This window comes from Paroedura picta, chromosome 2 (genome assembly GCF_049243985.1).
Source record: "Paroedura picta isolate Pp20150507F chromosome 2, Ppicta_v3.0, whole genome shotgun sequence".
Taxonomy (NCBI): domain Eukaryota; kingdom Metazoa; phylum Chordata; class Lepidosauria; order Squamata; family Gekkonidae; genus Paroedura; species Paroedura picta.
The window spans coordinates 34,019,027-34,043,093 of NC_135370.1; the positions used below are offsets into that span (position 1 = coordinate 34,019,027).

Consider the following 24,067-nt stretch of genomic DNA (forward strand, 5'->3'; position numbering starts at 1 on the left):
GGAATTCCAGAGCATCTAAAAATTAGATCGAGGGTAGCTTAGTTTTGGAGGCAGATGTTGAATGCAGATAATTAGTTTTCTGCTCCGCACTTGCATTCAAGGACGTTTGAAAAATAGGGGTAGGGGTGTAGCTTTACGGGAGAGCACATGCTTTGTACGCAGGAGGTTCAGTCCTCGTCATCTCCAATTAAGAGCAGGTGAGGTATCATGGATGGGAAAGTTTTTTTATTATTATACCTTCAATTTCTAGCCTGCCACTCCTGGAGGCTTACAGCAGTTTCAAATTGCAGTATTAAAAACATTAAAACCTTAAAAGACCGTAACCCAATATAATAAAATACATCCCAACAGCATCCCACACAGCATTAATAACAATCCGCAACCAACTCAGTGTTCTCTCGAGCAGTAGAGGGGTATTCTATTTATTTTTATTTTAGTTATTTTAGATCTTTATACCGCCCTTCCATACGGCTCTGGGCAGTTTTCATGTAACATCATATAACATATAACATTATTACACAGAACACTGCAACAAATATAACTAATATTTATATAACAATATATAACAAATGTAACAAATGACAAATAATAACAATCATAACATGTTAACCAGAACAATATTTAACAGGAACATTGACACAGCTTTGGGTTGGTCAGATTCTTTGGTCATGGGAGGGGGTGTCTGGGGGGGCAGTGGGTGTTTTTGGGCTAGTCGGCCTAAAGCAAATACCAGGTGGAGGAGCTCCCTTTTGCAGATTTAGAGGTTTAGAGAGGTTAAATTAACCAAGAGGTTATTCGGTTATTTTAACACCTTCTACATATAAACTTTGTTTATTATTTATTTAACACATTTTTATCCTGCCGTTCCTCCAAGTACGTTGTCCCCCTCCCTTCGATTTTCACATCACATAAGCTCTGTGAGTCTGGGAGAATGAGTCTGGCTGGCCCAGGGTCACCCAGCAAGTTTCATGACAGAGTTGGGATTCAAATGTGGGTCCTCTGTACTCTAGTCCGTCACCCTTACCCTTACTACACCATGCTGTCTAATCTGTTTTAAATAATTACGAATACAGTATTTGCTGGTGTATAAGACTACTTTCCCCCCCTGAAAAACATGCCTCCAAGTGGGGGGGTCGTCTTATACGCCGGGTACACTTCAGTAGAGATAGACATAGCTGCCCATGGTGGCCCATTGTACTGTATTTTGAGTGGAAATGTTGGGGGGTCGTTTTATACGCCCAGTCGTCTTATACGCCGGCAAATACGGTAATTGTTTTATTTGCACCCCACCCTTCCCTGGTTGGCTCAGGGCGACTGACAGCAAACTTAAAAACATACAAATCAAGCATTAAAAATATGTGAAGATTAAAACTCCGCCTCCTCTTAATGATTTGAACCTTTCTGAGGGTTGGCCGGAACTTGGAGGGATTTTTTTATTGGGCAGGGAGGCCAGAGTCTATGTTCTCAGGCAGGGAGGCCAGAGTCTATGATGTTCTTTCCAGGCCTCAACGATAGCCCTGGCAGAACAGCTCCATCTTACAGTACCTCAGGAGTTGTTTAAGATTCCAGAAGGCCCTGACCTCTTCAGGAAGAGCATTCTACCATGCCTGGGCCAGGGCCAAGTCCTAGCCCTGGTCGAGGCTGGTTTTTATTTATTTGGAGGGGGGACCCCAATCAGACATTGATTGCTCAATCTTAACACTTTTTTGTGGAGTATAGAGGAAGAGGTGATCTCATAGATTCAGGGCTTGAGTCTTCACAGAACCAGGCTCTTCAGGAATAATGTGTACTCATCTCATGCCATTAAATTGCAAGATAAAACTTTTTTTTTGCTCCTCTGTTTCCTCGTCTCCCCTCAGATTGTGGCTTAAACGTTCACAAGCAGTGTTCCAAGATGGTCCCCAACGACTGCAAGCCAGACCTGAAGCATGTCAAAAAAGTATACAGCTGCGATCTGACTACGCTAGTCAAAGCGCACTTCACAAAAAGGCCAATGGTGGTAGACATGTGCATCAGGGAGATTGAATCTAGAGGTAAGCCATGCTCCCCATGTTTGGTTGCCGTGTTCATAACTTTTAATTAACCTGGGTCCGCTGAGGTTTAAGCAGAATGGAAGGGCAGAGAAGCTTTATTTGTAAGGGCCTGTTTTCCTTGAACTATTAATGTGTAGCATTGCATTAATGAAAGAATGTTATGACTCAGCTGAGTCCCTCATATTGTGTGGCTGAATGCAGAAATATTGCTTTCAGTGCTTCTGGATAATGTATTTTCCTGCTATGGAGCGTTTCCCTGTATTTATTTGTACAGATGTTCCTCTTCCCCATATTTTTTGTGCGTGAAAAACAGCTAGCAAAATAGGCATTTATAGCTTGGCTCCCCGGTAATTTCTGTTTCTCCTTCTGTAATAATGACTGTGGCTAGAATATTGCTCTTATGATATTTAAATATATGCAAATCAATTTCAGTATACTGATGTGAGTGGTTTGTTTTTTTAATTCCATGGCAATTTGGTGACATCTTCCATGTTCTGGGGTCCATTAACATAAATATGCTTATACAAAATGATTGGGTACTGATCATAACAATGTTACCTACTTAAGAGTGAGGGCTTGCTATTAAATCATGTTTAGAATGAAAAATGAGGTCTTAAAACCCCTGTTTGCATTTATATGCATCGCTGGTGGTGCAGATTGTGGTGGCCAGAAAGATAAACATTGCTTAATCTAACGTGATTGCTGTTGTTTCGTAACTCACCAGGACTCAATTCTGAAGGACTCTACAGAGTGTCTGGATTCAGTGAATTAATTGAAGATGTCAAAATGGCTTTTGACCGAGGTATGTTTTTCTGCCATAAACGTTAACATTCAATATTTTGGCTGAAATCTAGATCAGCAGCCCAAACTCATGCTCGAGTGCATTAAATTGTTTCATAGAATGTTTGTATTTTTCTTACGGTTTTTATTGAAGTTGTTGATAGAGCTGCCAGGTCCTTCCTGAAAACTGGCAGGGGAGGGGCTTACTGGGAGTGTCAGGGGGGCTCAGGTCATGCCACCAGCAATGTGGCTGTTTCCCTTCTGGAGTGTGCCTCAAGTGATGGCATCATGTGACAGTATCATGTGTCGCTCTGATATTTGGGCAAAAACTCTGTGGTAAAAATGTCTTCTACAATAGAATTTTGGTCTCCTTTCCTTTCTTCCAAACTGCTTGTTATTCTGTTCAGTTTGGTCTAATAAGTTGACCGTGACTTTAGCAGGCTGTTCTTGTTGAGGGAAAACAGCATGATATAGGGTAGAGGGAAGAATGTGGCAGTGTGCCAGTATCTACCCCATATTGGCCATTATGTGGTCCTGTATATGTATCATATGTACAAACTATGGCGGTATTGAATCTTAAAAAGCAGTGATTTAACTTTTCACATTTACTACTAGCCTATCTTTCTGCATTCTTTCTCTCCCCCCCACCCTTGTTTTTTTACTGCACAGATGGGGAAAAAGCAGACATTTCTGTGAATATATATGAAGATATCAATATTATCACAGGTGCACTTAAACTGTACTTCAGGGATTTGCCAATTCCTCTCATCACATATGATGCCTACCCCAGGTTTATAGAATCTGCAAGTGAGTTTTAAATTGAATCTTTTTTTCCATGAGAAAGTTTTTGTTTTTCCTATTAGTGCTTTATGTTGTCTTATTCAAGAACAAAGTTGCCAAATGTTCCCATATGTTTTACTTACTTGCAGTTCAAGGGGGTATACAGGCAGTCTGCAAAACATTTTGCCAGGCTGTCGCTTTTCAAGTCATGAGAAAAGAACTTTTGCTCTGCTGTGGTTTGGCCTCACTTGGAGTACTGTGTTCAGTTTTGGGCACCCCAGTTGAAGAGGGATGTAGACAAACTGGAGCGTGTCCAGAGGAGGGCAACAAAGATGGTGAGGGGTTTGGAGACCAAGACGTATGAAGAAAGGTTGGGGGAGCTTGGTCTGTTTAGCCTAGAGAGGAGACGACTGAGAGGGGATCTGATAACCATCTTCAAGTATTTAAAAGGATGCCATGTAGAGGATGGAGCAGAGTTGTTCTCTCTTGCCCTGGAGGGATGGACCAGAACCAATGGGATGAAATTAATTCAAAAGCCAATCATCTTGCAGAATTCCATATCAGTGGCACTGATATGAATTCTAGCCTTGAAATTAAAACAAAAGCAAATCTGCCTTCTCACTTCTCAGACCCACGTTGTGTAAAGCAGGAGTTGGATGCTAAGTAGGTACAGTGGTACATCTTCAAGATGGATAACCATGTTAGTCTGTCTGTAGGACTAGAAAAGAACTGTTTATTGTACCACACTTTTCACTACCCAAAGGAGTCTCAATGTGGCTTACCCTTTCTCTCCCCACAGCAGACACTCTGTTAAATAAGTGAAGCCGAGAGAGCTCTGCGAGAACTGCAACTGGCCCAAGGTCACTCAGCTGGCTGCAGGTGGAGGAGTGGGGAATCAACCCTGGTTTCTCCAGATTAGAGGTCGCTGCTCTTAACCACCACACCAAGCTGCTCCATAGATTTTTTTAAAATCATTGCTCACTGTTGTGTATCACTGCTGTATCAAAGCGCATACCCTGCCACAATATTGTTAGTCTTAAGTGGCTACTAGACTCTTGTTCTTTTCCAGCAGTACGTTATAAATGCTTTAAACTAGCGATCCCCAACCTGTGGGCCGCGGACCACATGTGGTCCTTCGACTAATTGGAGATGGGCCCCGAAGGACGCCTCCCCCCCCTCCGGCCCTTTACTTCATCCCCCCAACCCTTTATAACACACTTCATTGTTGTGGCGTGTCTGTATCTTATTTTGAAGGGATGTTTAAACATTACCATTGCGGTCAGAAAGCGTTAGGGCAGTGGTTGAGAGTAGAGGAGTAAACTACCCCCCCCCCACCGGGCCTCAGTAAAAGGCGTTGAGTGGTCCCCGGTGAGTGGTCCCTGGCGTTGAGTGGTCCCCGGTGATAAAAAGGTTGGGGACCACTGCTTTAAACAACAAATGAATAGCTATTGAAGTCCACCTCCATCGGCAAAAACAGAATGCAGTCTCTTGCCCTTAAGAAGAGTCATCAGAGTCTTTTGTTAATGTAATCTTAACTGTCATGATCCTGTTTCAGAAATCGTGGATCCGGACGAACAGCTGGAAATACTTCATGAAGCCCTGAAACTGCTTCCGCCAGCACACTGTGAAACGTTACGGTATCTCATGGCACATTTAAAAAGGTATGGGACTCAGGAGCATCACTCTGACTTTTGTGTGCGTGTGCACACATGCAAATTCATACTTATCAACCAACTTTTACATAAGATTAATATTTTATTTGACTTGGGTACACAATGCACTGGGGTGGCCAAACTGTGGCTCTCCAGGTGCCCGTAGACTACAATTACCATGAGCCCCTGTCAACATGGCCAATTGGTCATGGTAATTGTAGTCCATGGACATCTCAAGAGCCACGGTTTGGTCATCCCTGCTTTAGAATATGCTAAATCACTGGCCAGATGCACATCCTCTCTCATCTCTTCTGGACACTAAAATAAGAGATCAGGGAAGACTTCTTTGTGTGTGCGCGAATACTTGCTTTCCAAATTGTGTCTCCTTATGAACTTTCCATCATCCTCTGAGAACCAACGGAGGCTGGTCGCTTTTGATTTCTGAGCAAGAGAGCCCTGAGGTTCAGCCATCCCACATGGGCTTGTATGTTCTATTGCAACTATGAACCAATACCTGCACTTCTTAGTGAGTTCTACCTGGTTTAAGATGAGCCTCTTGTGGCGCAGAGTGGTAAGGCAGCCGTTTGAAAACTTTGCCCATGAGGCTGGGAGTTCAATCCCAGCAGCCGGCTCAAGGTTGACTCAGCCTTCTATCCTTCCGAGGTCGGTAAAATGAGTACCCAGCTTGCTGGGGGGTAAACGGTAATGACTGGCGAAGGCACTGGCAAACCACCCCGTATTGAGTCTGCCATGAAATCGCTAGAGGGCGTCACCCCAAGGGTCAGACATGACTCGGTGCTTGCACAGGGGATAGCTTTACCTGGTTTAAGATTTGTTTAATCCATACATTTTCATTTTTATGTGTGTTTGCCTAGAATAGGCCATTACTCACTAAATCTGTTTTAATCTTCTTTTTTGCCTGGGTTATAATGCTATAACCTTATAATGCTATAACATTATAACATTGCTATACAAGACTGCAAGACTGCTTTTTTAAAAACTTAGAAACAGCATTATACCATGATCACCCCTTTCTTTAAAAAAGGGCACTTTTTGGGATGGAGGGACGGAGAGGATGAAAGAAGGGGGAAGGAGGGATGGCAGCAATGAGGAAAGGAGACTCAAAATGGTAGGTGTGGGGGGAAATCTGATTCCACACATTTCCACATTGGGCAGTGTAATTAGACCCCACTAGGCGTCCCTTGAAACAATGAAATTTGGTTTCCTAGGGATTCCTTTGCTGCGGGGCAAGTGAGGGCAATTCAGGACTGTGCCTGAAGAAGCAAATTTCAGTGCAGAAACAGACAAAAAAGTTAACCCTTTAAAATGCATATCTGAATGGTTTCACCAGTGCGGAAACAGTCAAAGTCTAGCACCTTTACATCCCATGAGAAAGTTAACCCTGTGCTTTGCTCTTTATTGTTAAAACCAATGCAACTTGGGGAAAAGTTTCAAGGTGTAATCATCAGGCCCCATCTTAGTTCTCACTGGAGCTTCTTTCTGTTTCTTCGTCCGGAGCCAATGAAACACTGGAGTTTGAGGCACCAGTCTTTGCAAACATCATTTCTACTAGCTCTTTTGGTTTATAAATGTGCTTTATTTATGAAATGCATCGTAAACAGTAAAAATAAACAAGTGAGGGAGGGAGTGACAGACGGACAGATTTTGATGGGAAGCTGAATGTGCCAGTTTTGTTGTGCTTCCAAAGATTCTGAGAAGCCCACAAGCTTTGTTATGAGATGAGCACAGAATTTTCTCAGGTGTACCTGCGTGCAAGAAGTTGCTTCAACTAGATTGAAGTCCAGCAGCACCTTGGAGACCTATAAGATTTTTTTGGGGGGGGGTTGTATGAGTATTCGAGTGTCAAATCTCCCTTCATCAGATCCACTTCACCTACCCAACCTCATGGCTGCTTCTATCTTTTTATCGGCAGGCTCACTAAGAGCTGTTGGGTTGACGGATCCATTAATGGAGTCCTTGTTTTCCAGTTTGGTTGGTCAGCCAGCAAATTAGTATATTTGGAGTCTCTATAAATAGAGGCTGCTGAGCTTGGGTGCCTTCCAGACAGCTTCCACTGACTCGCAACTCTTAACTGCATTGCAGATATCTGGAAGGGTTTTAACTTAACGCAGGGGACAAAATCGTGCCTCTTAATGGGGAAAAATAATTTTCGTGTTTTGTTTTTATAATTCATCCCTTACCCAGCGATGGATATTTAGTCCATTATGAGTTTCCAGAGAGAGATTTTTTTTTTCAGTTATAAATCAGTAATGCATGTTAGACCTTTTAAAAAAATCAGCTCATAAACTAATTTACAAATGGAAATCTGTTTTAATGAGAGAGATAATTAATGGCCATAAAAGGAAATCAAAGCTTCTCAAGTGTGTGGGTTGCTTCCTAGAAACAGCAGCTGGAGGGAGTCATTCTTAATGTATCGCTAATGAGATACAGGGATGTGGCCTGGGATGGCCCAAACTTCTCGGATCTTGGAAGCTCAGCCATGTTGGTACTTGGATGGGGGACAGGAAGGCGGCACAGAGAGGAAGGCAGTGGCAAAACACCAGTGCTTCTCGCTTGCCTTGAAAGCCCCATGTTGGGGTCTCGATAAGTCAGTTGCAAACGTATGGCATTTGCATACGTAGCTCTATATAGCATGTTTATATAGCTGTGTTTGAGCGTGTACATCTGTTGTTTATAGTAAAAAATTCTTAAACTGTATGTGGTTATTTTTAACTGTGGTTTCCTTACGCCGCACAATTATACGCTATTCCAAACCCATCATGTTATATTTTACTGTTTTCTCCAGTGAGAAAAGAGAATTGGGCAGAGTAGAGGCACGTGGCCACCTTCCCTTAAGGACTTTCAGCCTACAACTTAATGTATCTTTAATGGCATAGAACCTCTCAGTAACCCTGTGGGATGGCTTAGGCCAGAGATTCCCAACCAGGAGTCCATGGACCTCGAGGGGTCCACAGAAGCTCTAAAGGGGGTCAGCAGTCTTTCCCCTCTGGCCTTAATGAACGTGGCCACATGTTAGGGAACCTTCCACTCCCATTGCTCTCCCTCCCCTCGTGGTTTCTGAGCCTGGGAGGGGGCGGAGCCTGCATGCCTACTCCCGCCTTAAACTGCCTCCTTCCTTTCCCCTACCAGCCCTCCTCGAGCTTGCCTGTTATAGCAGGTAGTGATCTCACTTCCGGTGACATGTCACTTCTGGGGGTTGTGACAGGGAAGTGTGGCCAACTGACATCACTTCCGTGGCTCCTCGAAGCCTGAAAAATAGTTTAAGGGGTTCCCCCATGGTCAAAAAGTCGAAAATGGCCAGCTTATACTAGGCAATTTATTATTTATTTATTTTATTCATTTAGATTTTTATACCGCCCTTCCGTACGGCTCTGGGCAGTTTACATAAAACATCGCAGAGCAGATACATAGAACATGTAGCAATATAACAGATAACAATAATGAAATAGCATGGCAACCAGAACAGTAATATCATGCCAAGGTCATTCATAATATGTATTTACTGTAGTGCAGTGATCCCCAACCTTTTTATCATCGGGGACCATTCAACACTGGGGACCACTCACCGGGGACCACTCAACGCCTTTTATTGAGGCCCGGTGAGGGGGGTAGTTTACTCCTCTACTCTCAACTACTGCCCTAATGCTCTCTGATCGCTATGGTAATGTTTAAACATCCCTTCAAAATAAGATACAGACACGCCACAACAATGAAGTGTGTTGTAAAGGGCTGGGGGGGATGAAGTAAAGGGCCGGGGGGGGGGGGAGAAGGCGTCCTTCAGGGCCCACCTCCAATTAGTCGAAGGACCACATGTGGTCCGCGGCCCACAGGTTGGGGATCGCTACTGTAGTGTATTTTTATCCTGTTCTTCCTTTCCAAACAGCACACATTGTTTTTTTTCCATTTTATCCTCACAGCAACAGCCCTGTGAGGTTGATTAAGCTGAGAGGGAGTGACTGTACCAAGGTCACTCAATGAGATCTGTGGCCGAGAGGGGATTCGGTCTTCAGCTCCTAGTCTGATACTCTAACCCAGAGATTCCCAACCAGGGGTCTGCAGGAGCTCTGGAGGGGGTCCATGGCCCTTCCTTTCCTGCCTTGATAGACATGGCCACAAGTTAGGAAACTGGCCGCTTCCATGGCTCCCCCTCTCCCCCTCCCGAGTGTGAGCTTTGGGCCTGGGAGGAGGCGGAGCCTGCTTGCCTGCTGCCACCTTAAGCTGCCTCCTGTCTCTCCCCGCAGAGTCCTCCTGGAGCCTGCCCGCCTGTTAACTTCTGGGATGTGTAGCAGGGAGGCATGGCCAACTCACGTCACTTCCAAGGCTCCATGAAGGCTGAAAATTATTTCAGGGGCTCCTACTTGGTCAAAAGGTTGAAAAAGGCTGCTCTAGCCACTGTGTCACGCTTGCTTAGCCCATAATTAATTAAAGGATGATGCACCCAGACTGCTAAAGGCAGACAGCCAGTTATCTTCTAGTAATCGCCCAGAGCTGTAAAGAATGGGCGGTATAACAAAAATAAATATGGTAGAGTTTATGAACTTAGGATATGTAGAACCAAGGACAAAATTTATAAGTAGGTTTCTATTGGGCCAAAATGTTTACACTGACAAAGATAATGTGGTCTTTTCTGTTACTGGGGACTATAATGTGTTGTCGTTTGCACTGGCTGCCAGGGAAATTCAAGTCAGACTTACCTCATCAGAGAGTTAATATTTTTAACCTTTTGTTTTGGGACTTACTGGGATCTGACTTATTTCCATACTTTTGTTTATACTGTTTTATTGTTTTATCAAATCTTCATGTAAACTGTATATGCTGCACATGTATTGCAATGGCCTTTGGTTATAAACAATAACATCCATCTGTCCATCTGTTCATTCGTTCATACATTAATTCATTCACTCATTCATTCACTCATTCATATGAATTTAGGAAGCTACATTATCCTAAGTCAGAACATTGAGCTTGGTGTAGTGTTTAAGAGTGGTGGCTTCTAATCTGGCGAGCCGGGTTTGATTTCCCGCTCCCCCACATGCAGTGAGCTGGGTGACTTTGGGCTCGCCACAGCACTGATAAAGTTGTTCTGACAGAGCAGTGATATCAGGGCTCTCTCAGCCTCACTTCCCTCACAGGGTGTCTGTTGTGGGGAGAGGAAAAGGAACGTGATTTGTAAGCCTCTTTGAGACTCCTTTGGGTTGAGAAAAGTGGCATGCAAGAACCAATTCTTCTTCTTCATTGGTTTTTACTAATTAATATTGTCTACTCTGAGAGATAGCTGCTATAAAATAAGTCAGGCTGGGAGAGATCTATCCCAATGCCAGGAAGGTTTTTTAAAATATTATTTTATAATTTAATTTATATCCCGCCTCTCCTGACAAAGTTGTCTCGAGGCAGCTTACATATATAAAAATAATATGACCCGTAAAATCATAAACATTAAAAACTGCAATTACATGCAATAATGTCGTATAAATCTCCAGATGGCAGTAAGAAGAAGAAGAAGAGTTGGTTCTTATATGCCGCTTTTCCCTACCCGGAGGAGGCTCAAAGCGGCTTACAGTCGCCTTCCCATTCCTCTCCCCACAACAGACACCCTGTGGGGTGGGTGAGGCTGAGAGAGCCCTGATATTCCTGCTCGGTCAGAACAGTTTTATCAGTGCCGTGGCGAGCCCAAGGTCACCCAGCTGGTTGCATGTGGGGGAGTGCAGAATCGAACCCGGCATGCCAGATTAGAAGTCCGCACTCCTAACCACTACACCAACTGGCTCTCAAAGACCGGCGGTTACCCTCTATTCTGGTAAGCTGTTACAAACTTCTAGTAACTCTGCCTGATCTAAAGACACCAGTTAGGCTCAGATCTACCGCCCCAGGTGTACAGCGCTCAACGTTCGGCGGGACCTCAGTCCGTGACTCCCATTATTCCCCTGGCCTCAACCAAACACCTGGTGGAAGAGCTCCATCTTACAGGCCCTGCAAAACCTTGATAGCTCCGTCAAGGCCCTTAGCTCTTCCAGGTGCTCAATTCCACCAAGTTGAGGCCAGGTGAATGTCCCAGGGGCCCGGGACCACCAGCAGATTCATGCCCGCAGAGCGAACTGGGAGAACAGGAGTTGTGATTTTTAATTCAAGAAGACCATCAGAAGAGCCCTGCAGGATTGGACTAGTGGTCTATCTAGTCCAGCATGGTGTTTCACACAGTGGCCAAACGCCATGGGGGCACAGGGACCTAGGCCTTCCCCTGAGGCAGTCTCCCTGTACTGGGTTCCCAAAGTCTCCTGCCTCTGAATCTGGAGACAGAGCCACAATCTCTCCCCGAATTAATATGATCTTAGCCTTAATTCTACATTTCCCTATATCAGATCTCAAAGCGAGTGTGGCTGAAGACCAGAATAAAGCTAACTGGAAGAAAATCAACTTGTAACAAAGAATGCCTGGATAGGGCTATAGTTCAAAAGTTCAAGTTTAAAGGAACTTCGCAAGAAGACAATATGGGGTTTAACGACCTTAGTGACAACCTCAGCTCTGCCCTCAACCCACCCTATGGCCACTGCTTGAGGGTCATCGTTCCCATCTATGCAGCCCTGGGAATGGTAGCTTGGGGTTGGGGGCCCTTAATGTTCTTCTCAGCAGCCTCACCAAGCCTCGCAGCAACAATTTGCAGCTGCATTGGCTCCAGATCGGAGACCGGATCAGGCCCAAGGTTTTGGTATTAAAGTCCTAAACAGTCTGGAAACAGCATATCTATGGGACAACTTTTCCCCTGTACTCCCCCTCAAAGAATGTTAAGATCATCAGATCAACATGTATTGAGGATCCCTGAGCTAGAAGAAGAAGAAGAAGAGTTGGTTCTTATATGCTGCTTTTCCCTACCCGTAGGAGGCTCAAAGCGGCTTACAATCGCCTTCCCATAAAGGAGATAACATTGGCCTTGACCACAATCAGGGCTTTTTCAGCCTTGGCCCCTGCCTGATGTAAAGCTCTGCCAGAAGAGACCAGGGCCCTGCAGGACTTTAACCAGTTCCGCAGGGGCTGTAAAACTGTTCCCCCAGGCTTCTGGTCAAGGCCAAGAAGGACCACCAGGAAATGCTGGCCTTGCCACTGGAAACTGAAGTAAGATCAGCTCCAAAAGCTTGAATTCCCAGGTTGATTCTGCACGTACTTTGGTTTTTTTCGTTGTGTTCTGCACTTGATTGGGGAATCTCAGAGCGTGGAGGAGAGCCAAGTGCAGCAGAAGTCTCTTTTCTTGAATTGGGGGGGGGGGGGGAGGATTGGAGACAGCAGAGGAGAATAAATCCAATAGGCAAATCTCTGCTGAGAGAAGTTAGGGCTTCTGGAGCGCAGTCACTTTAAGACAAGCCTTGCAACCAGGAAATAGAAAGTCTTTGAACTGACAATCCTGGTCAATCAGGGAAGACTGCTATGAGGCACGGAGAAGGAAGTTAATTCGCAAAAAGCAGGAAGCTGCACACTTACTGATGAATATTGCAGAGGGGCGCTTTATGAAATCCCCAGACGATTATGAGCATTTTGCCAATGTGATACTATGACTACTACTATGACAGTATATTGGAAGAGCAACCACTGATGAAGATAAAACAGAAAGCGGGTCACTTAAGCTAGGATCCTGTTTTGGTTGACTCTTTATGTTTGATCATATGTTTGACCATTTAGACTTTATGTTATAACCTTTTCACCTATAAACATAGAGAAGACTCCTATATCATTGTGCCTCGTGATTTCCTTTTTTCTTCTGAGTCCACATTGAGGAATCCACGGTTCTATACTTCCTTGGAGGGAAAATTTAAAGCACCCAAAATCAAAATGGAAATCGAATTAAGTATAGACGGGAAGGATTTATTCAAACGGAGTGGGTAAAAAGCCCCATGCAAACTATACGCCAGTCTGCTTTTTTATTAGCAGTGGGTAAATTACAGGATGTTGTGATTTTAACTGGCTGTTTTAACAGTGCTGTTACCCGTCCTGAGCTGTACAGGAAAGGCGAGTTAGAAAAATAAAGATTTCATTCTTTATTTAAAACTGGCTTTAGTTTCAGGCATCCTGAATTTTCATGTCCATGTTCAGGGGGTCAAGATTGTTGCTAGCAATTCCCCACTTTAACCGTCACCGCCTTTGTTGCAGGGTAACGCTTCACGAAAAGGAGAACCTCATGAATGCAGAAAATCTCAGCATAGTGTTTGGACCAACGCTGATGCGAGCCCCTGAGCTGGATGCTATGGCTGCCTTGAATGACATCCGTTACCAGAGACTTGTGGTGGAGATGCTTATAAAGAACGAAGACATTTTATTCTGAACTTCTCGTCGGTGAGGCAGTACGCGTGTGAGAGTGGCTCTAAAAAATAGACGTCCGCAGAAAATTCCGTGGATGATGGATGATGGGGGAACATCTGGACATAATTGAGCCAGCTGCTGTAGCTGAATTCTGTAATGTGAGGTGTTGTATGAGAGATGCTAGTTTGCGTTGCTTATGTGGCTCCATTCCAGACCATGCTGGGGAAAAGTTAAGACATCCTCTACCTTCCTGCCCTAGTAATTTTGGTGTTTCTTCAGGGTAAAGGAAACTCGAGCTTCTACGATCCGCTCCCCGCTGTCCCGCTTTGGCGCGGCTTCTGCTACGAAGGACAACAAAAGAACAGCATGGCATCTGCGCTCCGGAGTAGTCTGTGTTTGTATTTTGGCATGTTTCACGGTGTAACTCTGTTGTGGATTCGTTTTTATGTTCCGTATAGGTTGCAGAGTGGAAAGAAGACCATGGTGAAACACAGCCCCTAGCTGTTAATTCTCTTTCCCACTTTGCAGGATGATTTCATCTTAGGTTCTGTAACTTTTGGGGGTTTTTGGTAGTACATTTTCTTGTGCCAAAATTGACTTTGATTGCCACTTTTTAGGTAATGCCTTTTCTTATGGCTCTGCTGAAAGAGGGCAAGACTGAATGAGTGAAGATGGATTTGTTGTTTTTCAGATTGTCATTTTGTATTTTTATCGGGCATGCCTATTAATTTATTAAAGTGTTGCCTTAGAATCTCACAAAGTCTTGCTGCATTTTTTCCCCCAGTGTACCACCCGTATTATCATTTTGAGATTAACACTTCCATCCTTGACACGTTTATTTAGGGAGTAAGTTCCTTTTGGCCAAGAGCCTCTTGTGGCGCAGAGTGGTAATGCAGCAGACATGCAGTCTGAAAACTGCCCATGAGGCTGGGAGTTCAATCCCAGCAGCCGGCTCAAGGTTGACTCAGCCTTCCATCCTTCCGAGGTCGGTGAAATGAGTACCCAGCTTGCTGGGGGGTAAATGGTAATGACTGGGGAAGGCACTGGCACTGGCAAACCACCCCGTATTGAGTCTGCCGTCACCCAAAGGGTCAGACATGACTCGGTGCTTGCACAGGGGATACCTTTACCTTTAAGTTGCTTTTGAGGCTGACTCCCAGATCAATCCATAGATCTCCATAGATTTCCCTCAATGGAATGAGACTTCCTCGCGTTCACAGTCCTATAGTAGCATAAAATGGAACTCTGCCTCAGGAAGGGAGAACTGGTAGAACTCATGTAGTTCTCTGCAGGATCCAAACCAGAGATGCTTTGTGGGTGTAAAATGTTCACGTCCCGCCAATCTGATGAAGCACCATTGACAACTAGTGTTTGGGTGCAGTTCTCTATCCACCTATCTAAAAACCCATACTGCAGTATTCCAGTTTACCCATAAGAACATCATAGGAAACCTTGCTGAAAGCCTTACTGAGATCCAGGTAAACAAACATCAACTGAGTTTCCACCATCTACTAAACCTGTCACAGTCAAAAAAGAAAAACAGGCTGGTCTGGCAGGACCTGTTAGAGACAAATCAACAAATTGTCCTCCAGATGTTTGCAGATCACCCCCTATAATATCTGCTCCATTATCTACCTTGCAACAGAAGTCGGAATCACTGGCCTGTAGTTTCCTGGGTCATCTGTCTTCCCTTTTTGAAGATTGGGATAACTTTTGTTCTCCTCCAAACTTCTGGCATATCTCCAGAACTCCAAGAGGTCCCAAAGATGATGGGACAAAGGTCCTGCAAGCTCTCCAGAAAGATCTTTGAGCACTCTCGGGAGCACACCATCTGGCCCAGAGGATCTGAACTCATCCAGTGCAGCCAAGTATCTCTTGACAACCAACCTCCCTGTCCAAGTCACCCAGACACTATCCCAAGCTTTCTCAACCAGGTTTCATAAAACCCTGGGTTTCATGACAGCCCCAGAAGGGGTTTGCCGATTGTGTGGGAATCAGGTAATTTTTAATATATGTATTTTTTAAATTAAAATTATTGGGTTATATGATCATATATAGTCATAGTTTCCGCTCCTCCCTTGAGGGGAGGCGCCCCAGACATACAAATCTTTGCTTGCTGAGGAAGATTGCATGCGGTAGCGACTTGTGTCCAAAGAGGTAAGTACTCTCATTTTAACTGGGGGGGGGGGGACGGGGACAGAGCAGCATAGGCCTGTCTCAGTCCCTGTTGCTGGCCCAGATGGGCCATTTCTGGCATGGGAGGGGGGTGATGTACCAGCATTGGCCTGCCCTGGCCCTGTTTCTGGCCTCGGGGGGTGGGGCTGACGTAGTGGCATAGACCTGTCCCAGCCCTGTTTCTGGCATTGAGTGGGGGGGGGGGGGACAGAACAGCATAGGCCTACTCTGGCCCCATTTCTTGCATGGGGGTGTTAAAAGTATCAGAGCAGCATAGATCTGCCCCAGAACTGTTTCTGGTGTTGGGGGTGGGTGGGGGATGGAACAGCATAGGCCTGCCATAGACCTGCCCTGGCCATGTTTCTAGCATGGGGGTGGGTGGTGATGTGACATCAGGTGAGCATGTCTGAGTGATGTCACCTCTGCTGACATGTCATGTGGCAGGAAGATTTTTTTAAAATTTTCTGTTCCACTTAATATTTCTGGTAAGGCCTTGGAGGAGGAGCTGGTCTCATGGCTTAAGTGCCACTCAGCTGTCCCACCCCTGAGTGCCGCCTCCTCCAACTGGCTTGCCTGTGTGTCCAGCAGCCAGCCAATTGCCTTCTGTCCCCCACCCGTGACCACCCCCTCCTCCTTCCACTTACCTCCGAGGCAGCCTGAGAGCTGCCCCTGCCAGTGAGTTCTATCACAGCTGCCTGCAACATTTCCAGGCCCTGGGAGGAGGCCATCCGCAGAATTCTTCCACCCCACTCTAGCACCTGTCGTATTCCTGAATGCAAAGAGCTTGGCCCCTAGTTATATTTGTATACTGCCCTCCCCTGAGGCTCAAGAGTTGTTCACATGGAAGGGAAAAAACAGTACATGGAACTGTGTATGTATAACATAGAATTACCTAGCTCTACATAACAGATGATGGGGATGTGGCAGGAGGCTTGCTGATTTGGCAAGGTTTCTCGAAACCTGAAGAATGTTTCTCAAGGGTAAAAAGGTAGAGAAAGGCTGTGCTATACCTTGCCTGCAACCATCCCTAGATGTGTCCACATTCTTCTTCAGGGAAAAAACAGGCAAAAATAGGTGCCGAGCCTTTCTGCTTTCTCTCTGCCCTCTGTCAGCTTTTCTCCATCTTCACCCAACAGCAGGCCTTCTGCCTCATTTCCTTTATATTTGCTCCTCACATACCTGAAGAAGCTTTTCATGTTATAGTGTGTTTTTCTTGACCAGTCTCCGCTCACTCCCAGCTTCGGCCTCTCTTGGTATAACCTCCCTCTCAGAATGGTTGTGAAGACACAGTGGAGAGAGAAGCAATGTTGTAAACCTATTGAGGACGAAAGCAGGGTATGGATAGCTAAATAATAAACTTCAAAAGTCTGTTCTAAGCACAAACATATATGGGAGTGTACAGGTGCGAAAAGCGAAAATATTGGCTTGGCTCCTAAATTAATTGCCTTTCTGCCTTTAAAGGCAGTTGTGTGCGTGGAAGAGGGTGCACAATTTTTTTACATGTTCCTGGGAATTCACTGACCCTTAGTGAAACAGTGGGGGTCATAAGTGAGTGCATCAGGAAGAGGAAGACTGGAGCATCACTGCTTATGCAGTATTATATCCCTCTGGAGGTAGTAGTAGGAATTGAGGATGGGGGGGTCTTTTTTCTGCTATGTTGGTGGGCTGTAAGTTTCTGTATCTGTATTTCTTGTCCATTTTAATGGGTTTTTGATGGAAGTTTTAACTGGACACCTGTAACCCACCATGAGCCTGCTTCAGAGTGGTGAGTAACAAATAATAATAATAGTAATATTAATATTTCTAGCTGATCCAAAATTTAACAGTGTTTCTAGTACTTCTTGAAAGCCCCTTGCTGGGACAGTGTTCAAACTGTTTTCAGTGGACGAGAGCCAGCTTGGTGTAGTGGTTAGGAGTGCGGACTTCTAATCTGATGAGCCAGGTTCGATTCTGCACTCCCCCACATGCAGCCAGCTGGGTGATCTTGGGCTCCCCATGGCGCAGATAAAGCTGATTTGACTGAGCAGGAATATCACGGCTCTCTCAGCCCCACCTCCCTCACAGGGTGTCTGTTGTGGGGAGAGGAAAGGGAAGGCGACTGTAAGCCGCTCTGAGACTCCTTCGGGTAGAGAAAAGCGGCATATAAGAACCAACTCTTCTGCTTCTTCTTCAGTAATATCAGGGCTCTCTCAGCCCCACCTCCCTCACAGGGTGTCTGTTGAGGGGAGAGGAAAGGGAAGGCAAGAGTAAGCCGCTTTGAGACTCCTTCGGGTAGAGAAAAGCAGCATATAAGAACCAACTCTTCTTCTTCTGAAAGTCGATAGAGGTTTCTTTTTTCTGGTTCTTATTTTAAGGTCAGTAGATCTTGGTTAGTCAGGAAGTTGGCCTGTGTACAAATGTTCCCTCCAATATCACGCCACTGGCCAATGGGGAGGTTGAGTTAAGCTGCCCTTAGGATCCTTCTGTGCTTTGACACCCCTGCAGTGGTTATGGGGCTGGAGTCACAGTTGTCTCTCTTGCAGACAAATTTCCCAATTTCATTTAACACCAAATCATAAACCAGTATTTTAGGAAAGCGCTGCTATTCTGGAGGATACTAAAGAAAAACATCTATAGCTGACAGGAACATATTGCACTGTGCATTCTGTGCCAGATCTGGAATCAGGAGCATAAGGATGGAGCTGAAGCAGAGGAGAACTGGAGAAGGTTTATGCTACGAGGAAACAACGGCTGTTTGGAGCTCCATGGTTGAGCAAGGAACTGGGAATGAAAGACCAGACTGCGAAAGAAAGAACAGGGCAAGGTATGGACACAGCAGCATTATGCCAAGAAAGATCCATCAGAAAGGGGGAAGGAAACAGTGTCTGGAAATTGTGTTTAATGTGGCATGTAAGGTATGATTACAAGATAGTTTTAACAATGTTCTAGTAAAAACACATTATGTGTTTTCAAAGAGGCATTATATTTGCAGTGGTGCTGAAGTACTTCAAACGGACAGCCTTGAGATTGTCAGTTTAACAGAACTCAGTTTATTGCTTGTCAGTTTAACAGAACTCAGAACTGCGTTTATTGATCATGGTGGCAGTTTCTTAAAGTCTCTTACAACTGAATTGCCAGTTATTGCTATCACTTGTGGATAGCCTGGCAACCGTAGGCCCCAGGAATCACCTGGCAACCATAGGCTCAGAAGTGATTTCGGGAACACGCACATGATGTCATCCTCTCCTGAGAGCCAGTTTGGTGTAGTGGTTAGGAGTTCGGACTTCTAATCTGGCATGCCAGGTTCGATTCTGCACTTCACCACGTGCAGCCAGCTGAGTGACCTTGGGCTCGCCACGGCACTGAGAAAGCTGTTCTGACCGATCAGTAATATCAGGGCTCTCTCAGCCTCACCCACCTCACAGGGTGTCTGTTGTGGGGAGAGGAAAGGGAAGACAATTGTAAGCCACTTTGAGACTCCCTTCGGGTAGAGAAAAGCAGCATATAAGAACCAACTCTTCTCCAGTAATATCAGGACTCTCTCAGCCTCACCCACCTCACAGGGTGTCTGTTGTGGGGAGAGGAAAGGGAAGGCAACTGTAAGCCACTTTGAGACTCCCTTCAGGTAGAGAAAAGCAGCATATAAGAACCAACTCTTCTCCAGTAATATCAGGGCTCTCTCAGCCTCACCTCCCTCACAGGGTGTCTGTTGTGGGGAGAGGAAAGGGAAGGGGAGAGGAAAGGTAAGCCACTTTGAGCCTCCCTCGGGGAGAGAAAAGCGGCATATAAGAACCAACTCTTCTTCTTCTTCTTCTCCTCCTCCTCCTCCTCCTGTTCGGCATCTGTTGTTTCCCCTTCTTTACTGCAGCCTGTTTCCAAACCTGATTTGAGACCATCTTTTTTGAAGCATTGTTGCAAAGTGCCTTTGCTCACTGGGTGGATGGGAAGGTGGACATTTTCGTGGCTCCTGCCTGAATCACTTTCCTTAAGTACCCTGCCGTTGCCATTACCACGCATCTCCAGCCATTCATATTAGGCAATAATTCTAACAGCTGTGGCCATTAGCCAAAATGAAAAAGGTATTTCCAGGTGCTACATTATCCCCTCTCCCAACGTGAGATGAAACTTCAAGATGAAATTTCAGGCAGGTAGCGGAAAGTGACCCTGTTGTAGAGGCACCTAAAATTAATACTCAGGGGGGGGGGGAGCACAGACAGGCATGATTTGCTATGAGTGGGCTTTTTTCTTTCCTTTTCCAGAATCTCAAATGGAAGATGGGGGTCCCTTCTGGTGGCCGGTGGTTGTTTTAACAAAATGCAATGAGTTGCTGAATAATCTAACTTAGGCTCTGTCTGTTTGAGTGGGTGGGGAAGCAGACTGGTTTCTAACTGTGTTTTAGTATCGTAAGCTCCCCCAAGCCTGCTAGCAGGGAGGGGTGATATAATAATAACTGGCTTCAAAGCCCGTTCCTAAGAATGGGCCTTGAAAGGGCCCCCTCCCCTGCCCCCCCAGCCCCCAAAGGTGGCTTTGGGCCTCAGCTTGCAGCCAGATCAAGTGGGGTGGGCGGGAGCTGGGCAGCTCATTAGCAGGGTCGGGACAGAGCTCCTTAGCACGCAGTCAGCAGGCCGGGAGGCCCTCGTCAGCAGGCCCAGCCTAGCAGGCCAAGAGGCCCTCCTTAGCAGGCCTTCCACCATGACCCTTTGCCCTCTCCCCTTACCTGCTGCTGGCTCCAGGCACTGAGGCATGTCTGAAAGCAAAGAGGCTAGAGTCCAGGGATGGAGGGTGGGAGCTGCAGGCGCAGGGCCAATCAGGGTGCAGCCAGCTTTGCTTGGCCTTCTGACAAGGGCCTCCCGGCCTGCTGACTGCCTGCTAAGGAGCCCTGTCCTGGGCCTGCTAATGAGCTGACCAGCCCCCGCCCACCCCACTTGATCCAGTTGTTTTGGATTCCGAATGGCCCAAAGCCACCTTAAGCTGCCTGGCCAGGGGAGGGGGCCCTTTCCAGATAAGATCATGAGGAATTTTAAAGTTGTCAATTGAGTTCCTACATGGTAATACAGGTATTAATTGCACACAAAGGTTATCTGATCCTTTATCATCACTGATTTCCCCCCCCCCTCCCTTTCTCTCATGCATGTGTTTACTGGTTACCCTGTTCCCTTGGCTTTGCAACTCTGCCTGCCTGCCAGCATGAACAAACAACACTGGCTCTTCCCCATTTCACATTGCCTTCCTATTAGAGAGGGATGAAGCAACAAACCTCGCTTGACGGTAGGCCTTGGACTCTGTCTTCCCCTCTCTGTGTGAAGGCAAAGCTCCTGTTCCTACCTAGCAGGTGATAGTCATAGTCCCTGAGAATAAAATAGCTCACAGAAACCTACTTGCAATCCTGTCACAAGCTCTCACAGCACCTACCTCAGAGGGTGCCTGTTGTGGGGAGAGGAAGGGAAGGTGATTCTGAGCCACTTGGAGACTCCTTCAGGCAGTGAAATATGGGGTATAAAAACCAACTCTTCTTATTTTATGTTTGCTTAGAATCAGAAATCCCACCCACCCAAACTAGTAAGAACGTACAACTGTTGGCAGATGGACATTCTCTGTACAGGAACACCCAGGAGGGGGTTCATTTTCAGTGAAAAACGGGCTATCAGTTCTGGTTGGGTGACATCAGCGACTCTTTTAGTATTGCCCATCCTATTACCTGAGGAAATGTAACCAGAAAATGAGAGCCCAGCATAACCAATATCTCAGGTTTCCAAGCACCAACAAATGTTGAGGAAGACCATTTACTAAATGTATGAGTAGCCATTGTTTGGAGTGGATCTTGACTGATAAATTTCTAATTGCACCAATCAAGTAAATGGTGCATTGTGAAATAAGGGCTAATTAGGCTTTCTGGATCTTTTACTCCAGCTGTACTCTCTCTGTTCAAACTTAGTCTTCACAGTAGGGCCTGGTGTTTTAAGAGATTTGTGGTTCCAGTTGGGATGGTCTGGTTTTCTTTTAAGAACAGCTGTTAGCATTAATGATAGTTCCCCAACAAAACTGGCAGCTGTTCAGAGCACCCTAGACAAAGAGTGTGGTATCTCCAACTATCAGTAGTGCTAGCTAGCAATCAAATCTGTCTTTTTGTCTTAGGTTATGTGTTGTATTTTTCCTCTCACATGTTAGCAGCTGGTAGAATAGTCCTGTGTATGAAAAGAAGGATCATGATTGTTCAATGTTCAGGCTTTACAATGTGCGGTCAGAACCACCCACAAAAACCATAGATCATCTTGGCAAACAGGCATTAAAGAAAGAGAGGGAGAGTTACCCGCTCTTCTTGTTGTCAACCATCCAGTTGAGTCCAACTCTTGGCGATCCCATAGCTCAGCTGTTGCCACGATCTCCCATCCTGCATAGCTGTGCCCATAGCTGGGTCAAACTCTCAGACCCATCAGGAATACAGGCTGGTTTCTGTGGTGAGGGAGGAAGCTGGTTGGGAAAATTCTTTCAAAGAAGGCTTTTCCTTGGCATATCCACGTTCCCCACCCCACAAGCACTCACGCAGCTAGCTAGTAGACAGAGTCAACTCTTGCCTGCTCATGTCAAATATCCCAGCTCTCTACTGTAACAAACACATGTCTCATGACCCCTTCCACTTAATAACTACAAAAGTAAGAGACATTTAGCATGCTAAAAAAAAATCCCTGAATTATGTTTAGCAGAATATAATTGTAAATTAATGTCCTTGTGAGCCTCTAATAATTAGAACTAGAAAGCGTTTTCTCATTTGATCATACAGTCCCTCCCCAAATACTGTGTAGGAAACACTGTTCTGAAAATGGGGTGAAATAAATAATTATTGATTTTATTTGTATTTTGCGTTGGGTGCTTATTCAGAGTGATTTCTATCCCTAGTAAAAACAACAGCTTCCCAAATTTTCCATTTAGAAGTACCTTCAGACAAAGAAGTAATCATGGGGCAACCCAACATGGATCCGCTATATTTTATCTATCTAGTATATTATTACTGCTACGGATGATTATGGAACGAAGTTATTTCAGTACACTTTTCTCTGTCTTTACTCTCTAGTCCATTCCTCCTGCCGCTAGAGGCAGTATCAACCTTTTCTCTGTTAATTTGGTCCCCTTAAGCAGGACGCCTATTTCTGTGGGTTCTTATTAGAGTTACCAGCTTTAGGTTGGGAAACATCTGAAGATTTTTTGGGGAGGGGGGGACCAGAGGATCGTGGTGTTTGGGAAGGGGAGGGACTTCAATGGGACATAATGCCATAGAGTTGACTAGCCAAAGCTGCCATCTTCTCCAGGTGAATTGATCTCTGTCTGATGTCTGTTGCTGGAATTTGGAGGTTGGCAACCCTAGCTTCTGTAATTCTGGTGGATAACTGTTAGTAGGAAGACACAAATTCCAAATTGATACAAATTAACTGGTGTATTAGAAGGTATTTTTGTCGCAGCCTCAGCCAAAGTCACAATTTCTGATGGCAGACAGCACAGAGTCAGGGACTGAAATCCATAGCTGTCAAAGATGGAAGTTGTAACTGGGCCAATCCAAGGGCAAAAGTGCACTAGATTAGCTGCTCCTCCCTTTAACTTTAAAATCCCAGCTCTATAGAATATGTGTGTTTCCAGGGCCTGTTATCATTGAAGAAATCTACAATGTATGTCCCAATTTGTTGCCGAAGTGTGGCCAAGTGGCAGATATTTTCTGTTGAACAGTGATCCCAGGAATGCTCCTGGATACATAGCCAATCTCCAGGACAAAAAAAATCTATATGCCACTCTAGCTGGAGGGTGAACTTTCACAAAAATGTACATACCTCCAAATTTCCCTTGAGGATACTTCAAAACCCTTTGTGACACTAAATACTTATGAGGTAATATTATCTTACAACCAGCTCCCCTTTGGGGTTTTTGAGGCACCTGAGACTTTTCAAAGAGCTATGGAGAAAGTGTTGCAAGACGTACCACATGCCTGTATATGGCGATGATATTCTAATCACAACTGAGGCAGAATGCTTGCAGAATCTAGATAAAATACTGAACAGATTGTTAACTGCAGGTATGTGCCTTAATAGGAAGAAGCAGTGTAGCTTCTGGGCTTCTTAAGTTGTATATCTGGGAGACAAGATTTACATCCAGTTGAAGAGAAAGTATGTCCTGTAACTCAGTGGTCCCAACCTTTTTATCACCGGGGACCGCTCAATGCTTGACAATTTTACTGAGGCCCGGGGGGGGGGGTAGTCTTTTGCCGAGGGACTGTTGAGCCCCTGCTCCACTTGCTTTCCCACTGGCGCCTCTGACTTCCCGCTGCCCACTGGGGGCACTGCCAGCAGCAGCTGCGCAGTGCCACGCTGA

General features: G+C 45.4%; 1 protein-coding gene across 3 annotated transcripts in view; it reads left to right on the forward strand.

The window, feature by feature from the left end:
• Positions 1-14,315, forward strand: part of CHN1 (chimerin 1) — a 161,454-nt gene extending 147,139 nt beyond the window's left edge. For all 3 annotated transcript variants that reach the window (XM_077319660.1, XM_077319659.1, XM_077319661.1), the window contains 5 exons: positions 1,860-2,033; positions 2,758-2,835; positions 3,483-3,620; positions 5,149-5,254; positions 13,406-14,315. In XM_077319660.1, coding sequence (XP_077175775.1) covers positions 1,860-2,033; positions 2,758-2,835; positions 3,483-3,620; positions 5,149-5,254; positions 13,406-13,577 — 668 coding nt within the window. In that variant the 3' untranslated portion in view covers positions 13,578-14,315. The remainder of the gene's footprint in view (positions 1-1,859; positions 2,034-2,757; positions 2,836-3,482; positions 3,621-5,148; positions 5,255-13,405) is intronic.
• The last annotated feature ends 9,752 nt before the right edge of the window (positions 14,316-24,067 follow it).